The sequence below is a fragment of the Pan troglodytes genome, chromosome 18, assembly GCF_028858775.2.
Source record: "Pan troglodytes isolate AG18354 chromosome 18, NHGRI_mPanTro3-v2.0_pri, whole genome shotgun sequence".
NCBI classification, from domain to species: Eukaryota; Metazoa; Chordata; class Mammalia; order Primates; family Hominidae; genus Pan; species Pan troglodytes.
Window position 1 is genome coordinate 7,423,813 of NC_072416.2, and position 20,167 is coordinate 7,443,979.

The 20,167-nt window shown below is 53.3% G+C and overlaps 2 protein-coding genes across 7 annotated transcripts; one reads left to right on the forward strand and one right to left on the reverse strand.

Annotated features, from left to right (window-relative positions):
- Positions 1-1,017: 1,017 nt before the first annotated feature.
- On the reverse strand, positions 1,018-11,721 carry SEPTIN12 (septin 12). 3 transcript variants are annotated; one of them, XM_001169473.6, is made up of 10 exons: positions 11,594-11,721; positions 10,793-10,980; positions 9,299-9,424; positions 9,126-9,207; positions 7,377-7,514; positions 7,095-7,212; positions 6,908-7,003; positions 3,130-3,226; positions 1,523-1,574; positions 1,018-1,435 (listed from the first exon to the last, which is right to left on the reverse strand). In XM_001169473.6, the coding sequence occupies exons 2-10, from the start codon at positions 10,956-10,958 to the stop codon at positions 1,234-1,236; spliced, it is 1,077 nt and encodes a 358-aa protein (XP_001169473.2). In that variant the 5' UTR covers positions 10,959-10,980; positions 11,594-11,721; the 3' UTR covers positions 1,018-1,233. The 3 variants fall into 3 exon arrangements, with proteins under 3 accessions (XP_001169473.2, XP_009428507.1, XP_054524114.1); XM_009430232.4 differs by having other exon boundaries at positions 10,782-10,980; positions 11,594-11,661; XM_054668139.1 differs by lacking the exons at positions 1,018-1,435; positions 1,523-1,574; positions 3,130-3,226 and adding exons at positions 3,274-3,514; positions 6,763-6,818 and having other exon boundaries at positions 11,594-11,660.
- On the forward strand, positions 11,685-19,605 carry SMIM22 (small integral membrane protein 22). Of its 4 annotated transcripts, XM_016929353.4 has the most exons (6): positions 11,685-11,895; positions 12,045-12,087; positions 18,473-18,530; positions 19,039-19,182; positions 19,272-19,372; positions 19,514-19,605. In XM_016929353.4, the coding sequence occupies exons 2-6, from the start codon at positions 12,055-12,057 to the stop codon at positions 19,553-19,555; spliced, it is 378 nt and encodes a 125-aa protein (XP_016784842.1). In that variant the 5' UTR covers positions 11,685-11,895; positions 12,045-12,054; the 3' UTR covers positions 19,556-19,605. The 4 variants fall into 4 exon arrangements, with proteins under 4 accessions (XP_016784842.1, XP_054524115.1, XP_054524116.1 ...); XM_054668140.2 differs by lacking the exon at positions 11,685-11,895 and having other exon boundaries at positions 11,972-12,087; XM_054668141.2 differs by lacking the exon at positions 11,685-11,895 and having other exon boundaries at positions 11,972-12,087; positions 19,272-19,357.
- The last annotated feature ends 562 nt before the right edge of the window (positions 19,606-20,167 follow it).

The following is a 20,167-nucleotide window of genomic DNA, read 5'->3' on the forward strand; positions in this document are numbered from 1 at the left end:
TAAGGGGCTGGGACAGACGGGACAGCTGACTTTGTCACTTGGGTCTGGCTCTGGGGCAGAGGGGGCTGGTTGTCCAAGGCATGCCTTCCCAGGCCTTCAAGATTCCTAGGGCCTTGGGTCTCACACTATTCAAAAAGAAAGCTGGGTGCTGTGGCTCATGCCTGCAATCCCAGCACTTTGGGAGGCTGAGGCAGATGGATCACTTGAGATCAGGAATTCGAGACTAGCCTGGCCAACGTGTTGAAACCCCGTCTCCACTAAAAACACAAAATTAGCTGGGCGTGGTGGTGGGCACCTGTAATCCCAGCTATGCAGGAGGCTGAGGCAGAAGAATTTCTTAAACCCGGGAGGCAGAGGTTGCAATGAGCCCAGATCATGCCACTGCATTTCAGCTGGTGCGACAGAGTGAAACTCCATCTCAGAGGCTGAGTGCAGTGGCTCATGCCTGTAATCCCAGCACTTTGGGAGGCCGAGGCCGGTGGATCACTTGAGGTCAGTTCGAGACCAGCCTGGCCAGCATGGTGAAACCCCACCTCTACTAAAAATACAAAAATTAGCCAGGCATGGTGGTGTATGCCTGTAGTCCCCAGCTACCTGGGATGCTGAGGCAGGAGAATGACTCGAACCCAGGAGGCAGAGGTTGCAGCGAGCCGAGATCACGCCATCGCACTCCAGCCTGGGCAACAAGAGCGAAACTCCATCTCAAAAAACAAGACAAAACAAACAAAAAAAACCCCCAGAAAACTCCATCTCAGAAACAACAACCAACAACCACCACAAAAACATACTTGGTTGGCAGCAGTGTTAATCCCAGTGTTTTGGGAGGCTGAGGCGGAAGGATCACCTGAGGTCAGCTAAAGACCAGCCTGAGCAACCTAGTGAGGCCTTATCTCTACCAAAAAAAATGGTAAAAATCAGCCCATCAAGGTGGTGTCATGCCCATAGTCTTGGCTACTTGAGAGGCTGAGGCAGGAGGATCGCTTGAGCCCAGAAATTTGAGGCTGCAGTGAGTCATGATTGCGCCACTGTACTCCAGCCTGGGTAACAGAGTGAGACCCAGCCTTTTTATTTGTGGATAGTTCAAAGAAGTCATTTACAAAATGCCTTTTGTTTTCAAAGCACAGCTTTTCATAAAAAGCAAGGCTCACATTTAATAGATGCTCTGGTACATAGGTGTGTGTTGAGAGCCGCTGGGGACTCAGGAAGCCCAGCAGCCCCGGGATCCGCCGGTGGTCAGAACTCATCATCAGAATCGTCATGGGCCCCCCTGCAGACCTTGAAGGTCCGGGGGGTGGTCAGCTGTCCTGGGGAGGCCGGGGCCAGGTTCACCCAGCCGGGCCCGCGGGGCAGCAGGTGGCTTTCATTGAGTCTGATGACGCGGTAGTTCTCATAGTGGATGTTGTGGGTTATGTCCTTCAGGTCTTGGAGGTGGGAGCTGGGGGACCGGAGACGGTCAGCCCCGATGGTGGTGTCCCCAGGGCCCCTCGCCAGCCCCCTAGCCCCGGGCTCCCCACACCCTCACCGGATAAGCAGGTCTCTCAGGAGAGGAAATTCACAGTGCGCCATGTTCTCCACTGCAAGACATGGGACTCAGTATGGGACAGCTGCTTAGTGAGCACTGAGTAAGTGCCTACTATATGCACCACCTGACGCCACTTCCCTTAACCCTTTTTCCACATTCCTCTTTATCCTATCCTGCCTTCCCTTTGTTGGTTCATTCATTCATTCATCCACTGTTGTGTCCCCAGTGCCTGGTACAGGCGGCTCCCACAAATAGCTGTAGAATGAATGAATCCACCAATCATTATTGTATTATATGTACACTCGGCCTCTGTATCCATGGGTGCCCACTGTGGGACTTGAGCATCTGCCAATTTTGGTATCCCTGGGGGTCCTGGAACCACCCTCTGCAGATAGCATGGGTGCTATATCATAGGCAATAGTATAGTATATTTCTGGCTGGGCACGGTGGCTCACGCCTATAATCCCAGCAGTTTGGGAGGCTGAGTTGGGTGGATCACCTGAGGTCAGGAGCTTGAGACCAGCCTGGACGACATAGTGAAGCCCCGTCTCTACTAAAAATACAAAAATTAGCCGGGTGTGGTGGTATAATCTGTAGTCCCAGCTATTTGGGAGGCTGAGGCAGGAGAATTGCTTGAATCTGAGAGGCGGAAGTTGCAGTGAGCCAAGATTGCTCCACTGCACTCCAGCCTGGGTGACAAAGCAAGACTCTGTCTCAAAAAAATATATATATATAGTATAGAATATTTCTAATAATTATAATAATACATCATCTGACCGGGCGCGGTGGCACACGCCTGTAATCCCAGCACTTTGGGAGGCCGAGGCGGGCAGATCACGAGGTCAGGAGTTTGAGACCAGCCTGGCAACATAGTGAAACCCCGTCTCTCATAAACATACAAAAAATTAGCTGGGCGTGGTGGCAGGTGCCTGTAATCCCAGCTCTTTGGGAGGCTGAGACAGGAGAATCACTTGAACCCAGGAGGCGGAGGTTGCAGTGAGCCGAGATCACGCCACCGCCCTCCAGCTCGGGTGACACTGCGAGACTCCATCTCAAAAAAATAAAAATAAAAAAATAATAATAATACATCAGGGGCTACATCCTCGCTGCCCCTCCTGTGTCACTTTCCCTAGCTCCCTAAGGCGGTCTCCTCTCCCTCCCGCCACAATCGCCTTCACTGTGCCTCCCCGACCTGTCCTTGTCCCGTCAGCTCTATGGGGACAGGGACCCTGTCAGTCCTCCCTTTACCGTGCACTGCAGTAAGTGCACATAGCGGTGGCTGATACACAGTAGGCCCATCGTAATTTCCGGCCAGCCACTAGGGCAGCCTTGGGTATTGGGCATTGTGCAAAATGGTGGTTCTCCCCGCTCCAACACCCTAGGAAGTTGATGCACTGTGATGCCCACTTTACTGTGAGGAAACTGAGGCCCAGAGGGTCCGGAAACTTGCCACAGCCTCCCAGCTGAAAGGAGGGACCGTTCCCCAGGGCTCTTTGTCCAGTGGGCTTCACCTCTCTGTGCCCTGTGATGGGTGCGAAGGTTGCCCAAGGCTGCTCTGGTTTCCAAACTGACCCCACCCGCATCCTACCCAGGGGCCCCGCACTGACCTTCAATGATGCCCCACTTGGTCTTCCGGCCCAGGACACACCTCCCGTTCACCAGGTGCTCTTGGTCAGCCCCTACCACGGCAAAAGGGATTCGGTCCTGGGAAAGGAGAAGACACAGAGACGGGAGGATTGACTTTGCTGGGGAGAAGAGAAGAAAAGTCAAGGCACCCAGGCAGGAGAGGGGAGTCCTATCCTTTTCGAGGAGGGAACATGGTAGAAAGTGCACAGAATTCCCAAGTTCAAAGACATAAAGTCTAATTGGTGCCTCTGGCTGAGTGAGGTAGCTCTTGCCTGTAATTTCAGCACTTTAGGAGGCCGAGGTGGGAGGATCACTTGAGCCCTAGGAGTTTGAGACCAGCCTGGGCAACATGGTGAAACGCCATCTCTGCAAAAAATAAAAAATTAGCTGAGCGTATAATCCCATTATATTATATAGCGTATTATATAGCTCACACCTATAATCCCATAGCTCACTGCAGCCTTGACCTCCTGGGCTCAAGTGATATCCCCGCCTCAGTCCCCTGAGGAGTGAGGACCATAGGTGTGCACCACCATGCCTGGCTACTTTTTAAACATTTTTAGTAGAGATGAGTTCTCTGTGTTGCCCAGGCTGGTCTCTAACTCCTGGGCTCAAGTGATCCTCCTGCCTCTGCCTTCCAAAGTGGTGGGATTATAGGAGTGAGCTACCACACCCAGCCTGCCTGTCTTCCTATATATAAAGTTTTATTGGCACATAGTTGAGCCTATGAGTCATTTTTGTCTATGGCTGCTCTTGAACCATGACATCAGAGTTGAATCATCACAACAGAGACCCTATGGCCCAGAAAGTCTAAAACATTTACTACCTGACCCTTTGCAGAAAAGGTGGTTGAACCCTATCGTAAACTCCGGTTGTTTACTTGCTCATGGCCAGAAGCAGAAATTCAAACTTGTAAACTCCGAAGTGACATATATGGGTTTTTACTTCTGAATTCATCTGTGATGGGGAGTAATGTGGATGTTGATAATATTGGGCGTGGTGGCTCACACCTGTAATCCTAGCATTTTGGGAGGTGAAGGCAGGCAGATCACCTGAGGTCAGGACTTCAAGACCAGCCTGGTCAACATGGTGAAACCCTGTCTCTAGTAAAAATAAAAAATTAGCTGGGTGTGGTGGCTCATGCCTGTAATCCCAGCTACTCAGGAGGCTGAGGTGGGAGAATCACCTGAACCCAGGAGGTTGGAGGTTGCTGTGAGCTGAGATCCCGCCACTGCACTCCAGCCTGGGCCACAGAACAAGACCCTGTCTCTGCTGGGCACGGTGGCTCACGCCTACAATCCCAGCACTTTGGGAGGCTGAGATGGGTGGATCACAAGGTCAGGAGATCGAGATCACCCTGGCCAACATAGTGAAACCCCATCTCTACTAAAAATACAATAATTAGCCAGGCGTGGTATTGTGCACCTATAGTCCCAGCTACTCAGGAGGCTGAGGCAGGAGAATCGCTTGAACCCAGGAGGCAGGGGTTGCAGTGAGAGGAGATCACGCCACTATACTCCAGCTTGGGTGACAGAGGGAGACTCCATCTTAAAAAAAAAAAGACCCTATCTCATAAAAAAAAACATTAAAAATAAAACAAACGAAACAAACAAAACATTGTACAGTACAGTGGTTTTTAGTATTTGACCAGGGTTATGCAACCATCATCGCAATCTAATTTCACAACGTTTTCATCACACCCCCCAAAAAAACCCCATACCTTTTAGCAATCACTCCCCATTTCTCCCTTCCCCACAGCCCCTGACTACCACTAATCTACTTTCTGTCTCTATAGATTTGCCTATGCCTATTCGGGACATTTCATATAAATGGAATCCCATAATACGTGACCTTTTGTGTCTGATTGATTTTTGTCTGAGAAACATGTTTACAAAGTTCCCCCACGCTGTAGCAGGCAGGTGACAGGGTGACAGTGCTTCATTTTTTTTTTTTTTTTTTGAGACAGGGTCTCACTCCCTTGCCCAGGCTGGGGTGCAACGGCGTAATCTCAGCTCACTGCAATCTCCACCTCCTGGGTTCAAGTGATTCTCCTGCCTCAGCCTCCTGAGTAGCTGGGATTACAGGCATGCACCACCACACCCGGCTAATTTTGTATTTTTAGGAGAGACGGGGTTTCTCCATGTCGGTCAGGCTGGTCTCGAACTCCCGACCTCAGGTAATCTGCCCACCTCAGCCGCCCAAAGTGCTGGGATTACAGGTGTGAGCCACCGTGCCCGGCCTTTTTTTTTTTTTTTTTTTTTTTGAGACAGGTTCTCACTCCCTTGCCCAGGCTGGAGTGCAGTGTCACAATCTCTGCTCACTGCAACCTTCACCTTCAAGGTTCAAGCAATTCTCCTGCCTCAGTCTCCCCAGTAGCTGGGATTACAGGTGCGTGCCACCACACGTGGCTAATTTTGTATTTTTAGTAGAGACAGAGTTTCACCATGTTAGCCAGGCTGGTCTCGAACCCCTGGCCGCAAGTGATCTGCCCACTCAGCCTCCCAAAGTGCTGGGATTACAGGCATGAGCCACCGTGCCCAGCCTTGAACTGTACACTTTTAAAGGGTGAACTTCATTGCTTTTCATGGTTAACGGATAGTCCATGGTAGGGAATAGGCCGCAGTGTGTTTCCCCACTCATCTGTTGATGCATATTTGGGTTGCTTCCACTTTCGGGGCTAAAATAAATAATGCTGCTGTGAACATTCATGTACACATTTTTCTGTGAATGTACATTTTTGTTTCTTTTGGGTACACACGTAGGAGTTCAGTTGCTGGGTCATAGAGTAACTGGATGTTTAAGCATTTGAGGAACCACCAGACTGTTTTCCAAAGTGGTTGAGCCATTTTACTTTCCCTCCAGCAGTAGGTGAGGGTTTCAGTTCCTCCACATCTTCCATAGCATTTTTTTTTTTAAGCTGGAGTTTTGCTCTTGTTGCCCAGGCTGGGGTGCAGTGGCGCAATCTCGGCTCACCGTAACCTCCACCTCCAAGATTCAACCGATTCTCCTGCCTCAGCCTCCTGAGTAGCTGGGCTTACAGGCACCCACCACCACGCCCGGCTGATTTTTTGTATTTTTAGTAAAGACGAGGTTTCGTCATGTTGGCCAGGCTGGTCTCGAACTCCTGACCTCAGGTGATCCACCCACCTCGGCCTCCCAAAGTGCAGGGATTACAGGGCTGAGCCACTGCGCCCGGCCAACACATTTTTTTTTTTTCTGAGATGGAGTTTCACTCTTCTTGCCCAGGCTGGAGTGCAATGGCGCCATGTCAGCTCACTCACTGCAACCTCTGCCTCCCAGGTTCAAGCAATTCTCCCGCTTCAGCCTCCTGAGTAGGTGGGACTAAAGGCGTGCACCACCAAACCCAGCCAATTTTTTGCATTTTTGGCAGAGACGAGGTTTCACCATGTTGGCCAGGCTGGTCTCCAACTCCTGACCTCAAGCGATCTGCCTGCCTCGGCCTCCCAAACTGCTGGGATTACAGGCGTGAGCCACTGTGCCCAGCCCAATGTTCTCTATATATTCAGGATACAAGCCTCTTATTGGGTATGTGATTCGCAGACATTTTCTCCGATTCTGTGGGTTGTTAGTGTGAGCTGTTATTTCTTGCTCACCTTGAGCTTGTGGATGCGTGGAGAATCATATCTGTTAGGAACATGTGCACATTTCCCTGAGATGTAGAGAAAGATGAGTCTTTGGATGGAAAGGATGTGTGGGAAGGAAATCACCTCGCCCGCCTCCCGCCCCACAGCCTCTCACCCGTAACTTGCTGTTGAGGATTTTGTCATTGATGTCCTCGTCAAAGCACATCTGGGGGTAGACGTCGATGCAGTGGGTCCTCAGGTTCTGCTGGATCTGGAGATCCCGCACAGGTGACCTCAGCCCACCCTGCCCACTCTGCCCTCTGCCCCCGCTGACCCCAGCCCTGCCCGGGCACCCAGATCACCCTGCGCCTGAAGGTCTCTCGCTCCTCCATGGTCAGGCTGTCGGCCCGGGCAATCACAGGCACCACATTCACAGTCCGGCACAGCCGCTGCAGGAACTCAATGTCCAGGGGCCGCAGGCTGCCGGAGGCAGGGCAGTGATGGGGGTGGCGGTGGTGGTGAGTGTATAAACGACAGCAGCAGGGCAGGGGGGTGGGGGCAGCCGGCAGCCCATGGTGGGGACCCCTTCTCCTCCTCCCTGCCCCATGCAGGTGGTCCTCGCCTTGCAGGTGCAGCCCCCTCACCAGTGCCCAGTGGGTGGTACAAAGTACACGCAGCAGTGCACCCGGGTGTCTGGGATGTGGCGCTGGCGGGTGATGAGGATCTCCTCCTGCAGGTACTGCTCATATTGCTCGTTGATGTAGCCCAGGATGGGGTCCCAGCTGAGGCGGGAGGTGGACCCTCCCCTCAGAGCTGTGCTGTGCCCAGAGAGCCCCACCCCTCTCCTCTGTGTCCTCTGGGCGGTCCTTCCTTGGGACGACGAATCGTCCTGGTTGGCCCGGGACCTCTGGGTCACCCCGGTACTTTCCCCCACTTCCCTGCATCATCAGAGAGACATAGGGAGACCTCCTGCCATTCTCGGCTTCACTGTCTGTAAAATGGAGACAATAGTAGCACCTACGTTGCAAGTAAGGGAGGGGTGAGCATTAACTGTGTTGAAGGGCCACAGCTGGGCCCAAACCACCAAGGACTCGCGCCTGATGGTTGCAGGGGTCTCCCTCCTCCTCTTCGAGTCCCTTCCCCTCTTGGGTATTGTCAACACTGTAAGTAGCCAAACAGATCCTTTTAAAAACAGGTGTCAGGCCAGGCCCGATGGCTCATGCCTGTAATCCCAGCACTTTGGGAGGCGGAGGCAGGAGGATCGCTCGAGCCCAGGAATTCGAGGCTAGCCCGGGCAACATGGGGAAACGCCAACTCTACAAAAAATACACAAATTAGCTGGGTGGGGTGGCACGTGCCTGTGGTCGCAGCTACTCAGGAGGCTGAGGCAGGAGGGTCCTTGAGCTTGGGGAGGTCAAGGCTGCAGTGAGCCATGATCTTGCCACTGCACTCCAGCCTGGGAAACAGAGTGAGACACTGTCTCTAAATAAATAAATAAATAAATAAATAAAATGAAACCAGGGCCAGGTGCGGTGGCTTATGCGTGTAATCCCAGTGCTTTGGGAGGCTGAGGCAAGTGGATCACCTCAGGTCGGTAGTTCGAGACCAGCCTGGCCAACATGGGGAACTCCCCGTCTCTACTAAAAATACAAAAATTGAGCCGGGTGCGGTGGCTCACACCTGTAATCCCAGCACTTTGGGAGACTGAGGTGGGCGGACCACCCGAGGTCAGGAGTTTGAGACCAGCCTGGCCAACGTGGTGAAACCCCGTCTCTACTAAATAAATACAAAAAAGTAGCCGAGCGTGTTGGCGGATGCCTGTAATCCCAGCTACTTGGGAGGCTGAGGCAGGAGAATTGCTTGAACCCCGGGAGGCGGAGGTTGCAGTGAGCCGAGATTGTGCCACTGCACTCTGGCCTGGGCGACAAGAGCTAGATTCTGTCTCAAAAAAAAAAAAAAATCACACAGCCTGGCTGTTCCAGGTCTGGGGTGTTTCCCAAAGGTTGAAGGGGCAGGGGCACGGACAGGAGGGGACAGCCATGGCTTGGCCCCCACCTTTGAGAACCCACCACTTGTCGCCGGGCACAGTGGCTCATGCCTGTAATCCCAGCACTTTGGGAGGCCAAGGCGGGTGGATCATCTGAGGTCAGGAGCTCAAGACCAGCCTGGCCAACATGGTGAAACCCCATCTCAACTAAAAATACAAAAAAAATTAGCTGGCCGTGGTGGCAGGCGCCTGTAATCCCAGCTACTTCGGGAGGCTGAGGCAGGAGAATCACTTGAACCTGGGAGGTGGAGGTTGCAGTGAGCCGAGATCATGCCATTGCACTCCAACCTGGGTGACAAGAGTGAAACTCTGCCTAAAAAAAAAAAAAAAAAAAGAGAGAACCTACCAGTTGTCATTGTTGATCTGGTCCCCGAAGCCGGGCGTGTCCGTCACCGTCAGCTTCAGCTTCACACCTTTCTCCTCTATGACTGTGGAGGGAGAGCAGAGTCGGGAGAGATTGGACCCGGGTGGGATGGGGTGGGGTAGGGTGGGGTGAGGTGTGGGCAGGGGCTTACTCACCATGTGTCAGTGAATGCAGCTGCAGCGTCTGGGGTGTGGGCACCCCCAAGCCCGGTGGGTTTGACTTCCACACTTTGGACTTGAACAGCGTGTTCACCATCGTGGACTTGCCCAGCCCGCTTTGCCCTGGGAGTGGCAACCGGATGACAGCAATTAGGGTGGGCGTTTTAGGCAGTTTTTCTCTAACTCTTACTTTTCTATTTTATTTTTGGAGACAGGGTCTGACTCTGTCACCCAGGCTGGAGTGCAATGATGCAATCCCCGTTCACTGCAGCCTCGACCTTCCCAGACTCTAGTGATTCTCGCACCTCGGCCTCCCTAGTAGCTGGGACTGTAGGCACACGCCACCACACTCAGCTGATTTTTGCACTGTTTTTTTTATTTTTTGAGACGCAGTCTCGCTCTGTCACCCAGGCTGGAGCGCGATGGTGGGATCTCGGCTCACTGCAAGCTCCGCCTCCCAGATTCACGCCATTCCCCTGTCTCAGCCTCCCAAGTAGCTGGGACTACAGGCGCCCGACACCACGCCCGGCTAATTTTTTTGTATTTTTAGTAGAGATGGGGTTTCACCGTGTTAGCCAGGATGGTCTCGATTTCCTGACCTCATGATCCGCCTGCCTCAGCCTCCCAAAGTGCTGGGATTACAGGCGTGAGGCACCGCACCCGGCCTTGCACTGTTTTTTTATTTTTAAGACAGGGTCTCAATCTGTCACCCAGGCTCAAGTGATCGCAGCTCACTGCAACCTCCACCCTCAGGTTCAAACGATCCTCCCACCTCAGCCCCCCAAGTAGCTGGGATTCAGGTGCATGTCACCATGCCTGGCTAATTTTTAAAATTTTTTTGTACAGATGGGGTCTTGCTGTGTTGCCTAGGCTGGTCATGAACTCCTGGCCTCCAGGGATCCTTCTGCTTCAGTCTTGCTCTGTCACCCAGGCTGGAGTACAGTGGCGCAATCTCGGCTCACTACAACATCTGCCTCCCAGGTTCAAGCAATTCTCCTGCCTTAGCCTCCTAAGTAGCTCCTAAGTACAGGCACCCACCACCACGCCTGGCAAATTTTTGTATTTTTAGTAGAGACGGGGTTTCCCCATGTTGGCCAGGCTGGTTTCAAACTCCTGACCTCAAGTGATCCTCCTGCCTTGGCCTTTCAAAGTGCTGGAATTACAGGCTTGAGCCACCACACCCGGCCTCATTTTTGTACTTTTTGTAGACATGAGGTTTTGCTAGTCTCAAACTCCTGAGCTCAAGTGATCCACCCACCTCAGTCTCCCAAAACCCTGGATTATAGGTGTGAGCCACCGCTCCAGGCACATTTTTGTCTTTTAATGACTCAGCATTTCTCAAATTTTCAATGACAACATCCCTGTGAGGTGCTATTATCAGGCCCACCTAACAGATGGGGAGGGGCGACAGGCTGCCAAAGGTGAGGCCACACGCCCAAGCATGCGTAGCACTGTGGGTCTGTCCTGCCGTGGGCCCTACCTCTCACTCACCCACCACCATGATGTTGAACTCAAACCCCATCTTCATAGCCTTGATCTTCAGCTGGTCCAGCACAGCCTCAATGCCCACAGGACCAAGCATCTCGCAGGGTGGTGTGCTGGGGCTGGAGGGCCGCGAGGACAGGCAGGGAGAGGGGGAGCGCCTCAGGGGGTCCATGGGGGCCGAGGGTTCGAGATGCCTGTCACCAGGTGGGTGGGGAGAAGGGGGTCACTGGGGCTCAGAGGAGCCCACATTGACCTCTCATATCTGAACCCCTATTTGAGCTTGGCCGTTGGCCAACCCCCTCCACACTTCATGCCTCTGGTGTACCCTAAGTGCCTGTAGTCCCAGGGGTATGGCAAGGGTGCCTGTGGGGAGCCGTTTCTCCAGGGTGCCTCAACACCCATCCAGAGAGGCTCCGCTGCCCAAGGGTCTGCCCTGTCCCCACCTACAGCCCAGGCAGGGGCCTCTCAGATCGCTTCCCCCAGCAGAGCCTGGAGGGCCAGGCAAAGTCCAGGATGGGTGTTTGCAGCCAGGCTGGAGTCCTGGAGGGGCTTCAGGGAGTGTGTATGGGGTGAAGTGGCTCCCGTCCCAGCAGGGAACTTGGGCAGGGGGCTCAGGAGGAGATGCCCCCACTTTCCCCAGGGGGACACACAGCAGAGTTGATAGAGAGCGAGAAAGACGGCACAGGCATGAAGGTGACGGAGACAGAGAGAGAGAGACCAAGGCCAGGCAGGGAAGATGGCTGGGAGGGAGCGGAGCAAAGAGCCCACGGGGGGGCAGAGAGAGAGAGAAGCAGCCTGCTGTGACACCTGGTGGACGTGGGTCCTGGTGGAGCTTCCAGGAGCTGCCTTGTCCTGGCAGGGCCTGGTGTGTGTGTGATGGGGGAGGGGAGAGGGTGACAGTTAACCGAAGAATCTGAGCTCCATCTGCACTTGCTGTGACCCCCACTTGGAGGCTTCTCTGCAGCAGGAGCAGGAGCTATTACCCTTCTAATCCCCACAATGACCCCAGCCCAATAATACAATGATCCCCAAGTAGAACCAGGGGCCCAAGGCCCCCTCGTCAGCTGGGCTTCCACCTCCAAGCTGACGCCCTCAACCACTCTGCTGGGGTGAGCAAACCCAGGCCCCACAGCTGGCTAGCGGGACATCCGTGTCCACGATTGGCGCCATGTGTTTTAAGTTGCAGGGTCAAAAACATGAAGAGATTGCTTTAGCAAATATTTACCCAGTCCTGACTCTGCACATGGCATCGTTCTAGGAGCCCAAAGATGTTAACTTGTTTAATAATCAAGCCCTGTGAAGTAAGTGCTGTTACTACCCCCAGCTGATAGATAAGAGAGGGTCAGGTGAGGAGGTGGCAGAGCTGGGACTTACCCGCTCTGAGTCTGTGTGCTCACCCTCTACTGACTTTTTCTGGTTTACAGAAACATCTAGATTTCCGGTGTATCTTAGAGATTATCACCCTGACTTGAGATGCCCTCTTTAAATAGGCCATGTGCTTTCCAGACTGTGGTCCTCACCCCTGCCTTACTGTCTCTCTGATAAGCTGTTTCTTTTTTTGTTGTTTGTTTTTGAGACAGCCTCGCTCTGTTGCCCTTGCTGGAATGCAGTGGCGCGATCTCGGCTCACTGCAACCTCCGCCTCCTGGGTTCAAGCAATTCTCTTGCCTCAGCCTCCCAAGTAGCTGGATTACCGGTGTGCACCACCACGCTAATTTTGTATTTTTAGTAGAGAAGGGGTTTCACCACGTTGGTCAGGCTAGTCACAAGCTTCTGACCTCAAGTGATCCACCAACCCTGGTCTCCCAAAGTGTTGGGATTACAGGCGTGAGCCACCATGCCTGGCCTTTTTTTTTTCTTTTTTCCTTTTTTTCTTTTTTTTTTTTGAGACGGAGTCTCGCTCTGTCACCCAGGCTGGAGTTTAGTGGCATGATCTCGGCTCACTGTAAGCTCTGCCTCCCGGGTTCATGCCGCTCTCCTGTCTCAGCGTCTCGAGTAGCTGGGACTACAGGCGCCCGCCACCACACCCGGCTAATTTTTTCGTATTTTTAGTAGAGACAGGGTTTCACTGTGTTAGCCAGGATGGTCTCGATCTCCTGATCTCGTGATCTGCCCTCCTCGGCCTCCCAAAGTGCTGGGATTACAGGCGTTAGCCCCTGCGCCCAGCCCTTTTTAAAATTTTTTTGAGACAGGGTCTCACTATGTTGCCCAGGCTGGTCTCAAACTCCTGGGTTCTAGTGATCCTCTCACCTCAGCCTCCCTAGATGCTGGGATTACAGACGTGAACCACCATGCCCAGCCTGATAAGCTGTTTCTTATACCAAGTCCATCTCACACAGTTAATTCTTTCTTGTTTCCTGGTACTTGACTTCACAAGGCTTAGGCATTCCTGTGTCGTTGGTATTGGCAAATGTTTTCTCTTTCTTTTTTCTTTCTTTTCTCCTTTCTTTTCTTTTTTTTTTTTCTTTTTTGGGACAGGGTCTCACTTTGTCACCCAAGTTGGAGTGCAGAGGCACAATGACAGCTCACTGCAGCCTCGACTTCCTGGGTTCAAGTGATCCTCCTGCCCCAGCCTCCCTAGTAGCTGGGACTTCAGGTACGTAGACCATGCTGGGCTAAATTTTTTACTTTTTGTAGAGATGAGGTCTCCCTATGTTGCCCAGGATTGTCTTGAACTCCTGGGGTCAAGGGGTCCAGCTGCCTCAGCCTCCCAAAGCGCCACCACACTCAGGCTGGCAAGTGTTTTCTGTAAAGGGCCAGATGGTCCCTATTTTAGGCTTTGCTGGTCCTAAGTTCTCTGTTGCAACTACTATGCAACTTTTCATTGCAGTGAGAAAGTTGCCACAGACAATAGGTAAACAGATGGGCGTGGCTGTGTCTAAGTAAAACCGTATTCACAAAAGAAAGGTGGCCGTGGTTCCAGCTTTCCTGAGCCCCAGGCCGACTTCTGCCCTTTGCTGTCCACTACCTTCTGCCAGTTCTTCCTCCTGGGGAACTCCCGCTCCTTCTTGGAGGCTTAACCTTAAAGGCTTAGAGGCTAGGGGTCAGCCAGGTGCGTTGACTGATGTTTATAATCCCAGCACTTCAGGAGGCCGAGGTGGGCAGATCACTTGAGGTCTGGTTTGAGACCAGCCTGGCCAACATGGCGAAACCCCATCTCTATTAAAAATACAAGAACTAGCTGGGCTTGGTGGCGGGCACCTGTAGTCGCAGTTACTTGGGAGGCTGAGGCAGGAGAATAGCTTGAACCGAGGAGGTGGAGGTTGCAGTGAGCCGAGATCGTGCCATTGCACTCCAGCCTGGGCGACAGAGTAAGACCCTAGCTCAGTAAATAAATAAATAAATAAATAAGTAAATAAATAAAGGCTTAGAGGTTAAGGGTGGGTCAGGCAGGGCCCAGGGTGGCAGGGACGATGGGGCACAGCCTGTCCTGGAGCACAGTTTGTTGTCGAAGGTGAAATCTTAAAAGCCACAACTCCACAGCCCTTGAGGGATTCAGCACGGGGGCCTCCTCCCATAAGCAGCTGAGGATGTGGTTAGTGGATGAACAAACGGCTCTGGTGATGGTGACGTGGGGACTGCGTTTGAGCAGTAGACGTACCTCTGGGGATGTCCCCAAAGGAAATGCGCCTCTGTGCAGAGAAAACACTTTCTCCAGGAAAATCCTCCCATGTGAGCGATGGTCTAGTTCTGAAAATCGTGGCGGTGAGGGGAGGAGCCTCACTGGGTGCCAGTAGGGACTGCACCATGTAAGTGCCATCAAAGGAGTAGTTTGCAGAAAGCGTGCTGTCATCTGGAAGGTGCTCCCGGTGGTGTTGACTGGCAAAAGCCAGGGAAAAAACGATCTATGCAGCGTGACTATGGTGGAAGAGGACAAAAGCCTGGAGGGAATCACACGTGGACACGGCGATAATAGCACAGGGCATTCAGCGCACGTTTCTGTGAGCCTTCCATCATGCTTCGACGGCTCTGACATCGATGATCAGTTCATTTCGTCCTCACGACACTGGAAGGAGGTGGATACTATTCACATACCCATTTTACAGAGGAGTATACTGAGGCAGAAGGGCTCAAGCTCACACATTGGTGGGTCTTATGGCATGCAATCGAACCTGGGTCCAGAAGTCTGACTCACCGGAACCACTCCCTGCCACAGCCTCCTCCTCCTGTTACTGTCCTGCCTGGGACTGGGCGGGGCTCTGTGACTTTTGTCTTTTTTTTTTCTGAGACGCAGTCTCACTCTGTCACCCAGGCTGGAGTGCAGTGGCGAGATCTTGGCTCCCTGCAACCTCTGCCTCCCGGGTTCAAGTGATTCTCCTGCCTCAGCTTCCTGAGTAGCTGGGATTACAGGCACCAACCACCACGCCCGGCTAATTTTTGTATTTTTAGTAGAGACAGGTGTCGCCATGTTGGCCAGGATGGTCTCGAATTTCTAACCTCAGGTGATCTGCCCACCTCGGCCTCCCAAAGTGCTTGGATTACTGGTGTGAGCCACCGCGCCTGGCCTGACTTTGTCTTTTAACAACTTGGTGGTTTCCAGATCTTCTTTAAGAGATAGATATGACTTTCATAATAGTAACAACAAACATTAGAAACAAGGTACCCAGAGAGACAGGAAGACTGAGGGCCAGAGGGGAGAGGAGGGGACAGTGTGCCTCCTGCCCACCCAGCCAGGCCAAGAGCTGGAGCAGGGGCCACAGTTGTTCCCCTGCACTTTTTTTTTTTTTTTTTGAGACAGTGTCTCGCTCTGTCGCCCAGGCTGGAGTGCAGTGGCGTGATCTCAGCTCACTGCAAGCTCCGCCTCCCGGGTTCATGCCATTCTCCTGCCTCAGCCTCCCGAGTAGCTGGGACTACAGGCGCCCGCCACCATGCCCGGCTAATTTTTTGTATTTTTAGTAGAGACGGGGTTTCACCGTGTTAGCCAGGATGGTCTCGACCTGCTGACCTCGTGATCTGCCCGCCTCGGCCTCCCAAAGTGCTGGGATTACAGGCATGAGCCACCGCGCCCAGCCTCCCTTGCACTTTAAAAATAGAAGTATGTCTGCTGGGCGCGGTGGCTCATGCCTGTAATTCCAGCATTTTGGGAGGCTGAGGGGGGAGCGGATTGCCAGAGCTCAGGAGTTCAAGACCAGCCTGACCAACATGGTGAAACCCCGTCTCTACTAAAAACACAAAAATCAGCTGGGTGTGGTGGTGCACGCTTGTAATCCCAGTGATTCAGGAGGCCAAGGCAGGAGAATCTCTTGAACCCAGGAAGCGGAGTTTGCAGTGAGCCGACATCGCGCCATTGCACTCCAGCCTGCCAGCCTGGGTGACAGCAAGACTCCGTCTCAAAAAAAAAAAAAAAAAAAAGGCCAAGCATCGTGGCTCACACCTGTAATCCTAGCACTTTGGGAGGCCAAGGTGGGTGAATCACCTGAGGTCAGGAGTTTGAGACCAGCCTGGCCAACATGGTGAAACCCAGTCTCTACTAAAACACAAAAGTTAGCTGGGCGTGGTGGCAGGTGCCTGTAATCCCAGCTACTTAGGAGGCTGAGGCAGGAGAATCGCTTGAACCCGGGAGGCGGAGGTTGCAGTGAGCCGAGATGGCGCCACTGCACTCCAGCCTCAGCAAAAAGAGCGAAACTCTGTCTCAAAAAAAAAAAAAAAAAAAAAAAAAAAAAAAAGGGAGGGAGGAGGATTAGAGTCAGAGGAGGAGACGTGAGCCTGGAAGCAGAGGGTGGAGGGATGGGAGACCACAAGCCCAGGAATGCCACCACCCTCTAGAAGCTGGACAAGGCAAAAGATGGACTCTGCCCTAGAACCTTCAGGATGAACACAGCCTGGTCGACCCATTTTAGACTCTGACCTTCAGAACCATAGGGCAATACATTTGTGTTGTTTGAAGCCACAGAGTTTGTGGTAGTGTTACGGCAGCATTGGGACATGGATACATTAGGTGTGTGACGGGCTAATGGCTAAACTTCTCTAGGCCTCCGTTTCCTCATCTGTAAAATGGAAAAAGCAATAATACCCACTTTAGGATTGCTATGAGGAATAAACCAGGTGACACAGCACAGTGCTCGATGCAGAGCCCCACATTAGCTGATATTTTCAAGTAGTAAAATAGAGAAAATAAGGCGGTGAAGACTCCTAGTACAGCTGGCCTTCCGTATCCACAGGTTCCACATCTGTGGCTTCAGCCAACCACAGACAGAAAATATTTGGAAAAAAATCACATCTCTATTGGACATGTACAGACTTTTTTGCTTACTGTTCCCTATACAATGTAACAATTATTTACCTAGCATACATTATATTAAATAAATATATGTATATAATTTTTTTTTGAGATGGAGTCTTGCTCTGTCACCCAGGCTAGAGTGCAGTGGTGCCATCTTGGCTCACTGCAGCCTCTGCCTCCTGGGTTCAAGCGATTCTCCTGCCTCGGCCTCCCGATTAGCTGGGATTACAGGAGTGTGACACCGCACCCAGCCAATTTATTTTTTTTGAGATAGTCTTGCTCTGTCACTCAGGCTGGTGTGCCGTGACATGATCTTGGCTCACTACAGGCTCCGCCTCCTGGGTTCAAGCGATTCTCCTGCCTCAGCCTCCCAAGTAGCTGGGATTACAGGTGCCCGCCACCACAGCGGGGTAATTTTTGTATTATTATTATTTTTTGAGATGGAGTCTTGCTCTGTCACCCAGGCTGGAGTGCAGTGGTGTGATCTCGGATCACTGCAATCTCTGCCTCCAGGGTTCAAGCAATTCTCCTGCCTCAGCCTCCTGAGTAGTTGGGACTATAGGTGCGTGCCACCATGGCCGGCTAATTTTTTGTATTTTTAGTAGAGATGGGGTTTTACCGTGTTACCCAGGATGGTCTTGATCTCCTGACCTTGTGATCCGCCCGCCTCGGCCTCCCAAAGTGCTGGGATTACAGGCATGAGCCACCACACCCGACCAATTTTTGTATTTTTATCTTTTTTTTTTTGAGATGGAGTTTTGCTCGTTGCCCAGGCTGGAGTGCAATGGCGTGATCTCGGCTCACCGCAACCTCCGCCTCCCGGGTTCAAGTGATTCTCCTGCCTCAGCCTCCCTAGTAGCTGGGATTACAGGAATGTGCCACCACACGCCTGGCTAATTTTGTATTTTTAGTAGAGACATGGTTTCTCCATGTTGGTCAGGCTGGTCTCAAACTCCTCTGCCTCAGGTCACTCCTCAGGTGACCCGCCTCTGCCTCCCAAAGTGCTGGGATTACAGGCGTGAGCCACTGCGCCCGGCCCAATTTTTGTATTTTTAGTAGAGGTGGGGTTTCGCCATGTTGGCCAGGACGGTCTCAAGCTCCTGATCTTAAGTGATCTACCCAACTTGGCCTTCCAAAGTGGTGGGATTACAGGTGTGAGCCACAAGGCCAGGCCAAATATATTAAGTATTATAAGTAATCCAGAGATGATTTGAAGTACAGAGTATATGCACAGGTTATATGCAAATACTGCCTCATTTTATATCGGGGACTTTATAGCATCTGTGGATTTTGGTACCCACGGAGGTGCTGGAACCAATCGTTGAGGATTCCAAGGACAACTGTATGATGCAGGCACACCTGTCCTAGCTGCTCAAGGCTCGTTGGATGCAGGCAGTTTTTCTCCCCGTTCCCCCTCCCTCCCACCCACCTTCTCTCCCATCTCTCTCTCTTTCATTCACGAAGTCAGCAGTGGCCAAGCACACAGGTGTTCCCAGCTGCATATCTGGGATACTGAGGAAAGGTAAGAAGTCTCAGGAGTGAAGAAGCCACAGGCCGGCGTCTTCCTCCCTGGGCCTCCAGCAGTGGGGAGCCAGGGAGCGCACCTGCTGCGCCTGGGCCCTCTCCCCTGGGCTGGGCGGCCTCTGCTAGCCCTGGGGAGGGCGGGGCTGGTTGCCAAGGCCTCAGGTGGTGTGGAGCCGGAAGCAGGAAGCAGCCTGTGCTCCCCAGGACCTGCCTGGTTGGGGGAATCGGAGGCTTCTAGGAGGTAGGTGGCGGCCTGGGGGCTGGGCTGCCAGGGGGAGAGAGAGGGGAGATGACAGTGGCTGGGGAGAAGGTTGTCAGGGTAGGGACCACAGGGCTGAGCAAGGAGAGAAGCTGGGCCTGGGGCCGAGGGAGAAGTGGAATGGGAGGGGGTGGGGAAGCTGGCGCTGGGTCAGGAGCGGGCAGTGGCTGGGCTGTGGGAAGCCTGGATGTGGTCCCTGCTGAGCTGAGCCCAGGGTCCTGATGCAGCCTCTGGGGGACCGGGGCAGGTGGCACTGTGCACGCCAAGATGGCTGTGTCCACAGAGGAGCTGGAGGCCACGGTTCAGGAAGTCCTGGGGAGACTGAAGAGCCACCAGTTTTTCCAGTCCACATGGGACACTGTTGCCTTCATTGTTTTCCTCACCTTCATGGGTAAGTGTGGCTGTGGCCTCTGGGTCCTCCCAGCCCCCTGCCCTGGGCTCCAGGTTGGGGCCACACCTGGACGCCTGTCCTGTCCCCAGGCACCGTGCTGCTCCTGCTGCTGCTGGTCGTCGCCCACTGCTGCTGCTGCAGCTCCCCTGGGCCCCGCAGGGAAAGCCCCAGGAAGGTGAGCCCCTGGAAGGTGAGCCCTGCCGGCCTCCGGGACCTGCACGGAACTGTACTGGGGGTGGAGGCGGAAGGTGAGGGGAGTGGCGGGAAGGGTGCTCATCCCCCTAGGGAACAACGAGCGAACCTGCTCGGTCCCACTGTGCTTCTCATGCAGGAAAGACCCAAGGGAGTGGATAACTTGGCCCTGGAACCCTGACCCTGTGTGTCCTGCCCGGTGGCAGTAACAAAGCCTTCTGTCCGCCCAGAGCCTGAGTCTGCAGTGTCTTCCAGTCCCCGTCTGGGTGGGTGACACGGGACTCCCCGCCCCACTCAGGTGGCCACCTGGCCTCTCCAAGCCTTCAGTCAGCACGACTGTGCCAGGTCATCCTGAGTCACCTAGCTGGGAGGGGAGCTGGTCTCAGGCCGGGCGCGGTGGCTCACGCCTATAATCCCAGTACTTTGGGAGGCCGAGGTGGGCGGATCACGAGGTCAGGAGATCGAGAACATCCTGGTTAACATGGTGAAACCCCGTCTCTACTAAAAATACAAAAAATTAGCCGGGCGTGGTGGCGGGCACCTGTAGTCCCAGCTACTCGGGAGGCTGAGGCAGGAGAATGGCATGAACCCTCGAGGCGGAGCTTGCAGTGAGCCGAGATCGCGCCACTGCACTCCAGCTTGGGCGATAGAGCGAGACTCCGTCTCAAAAAAAAAAAAAAAAAGACTCGGCGGCCCAAAGTCCCAGGTACAGCTCTTGTCGCCACCCCATGGGCTTCTTGGCAGCCCGAGGGTCCCCTCTCGACAGTAGGTTCTGTGCCCTGCCGTGGCATGG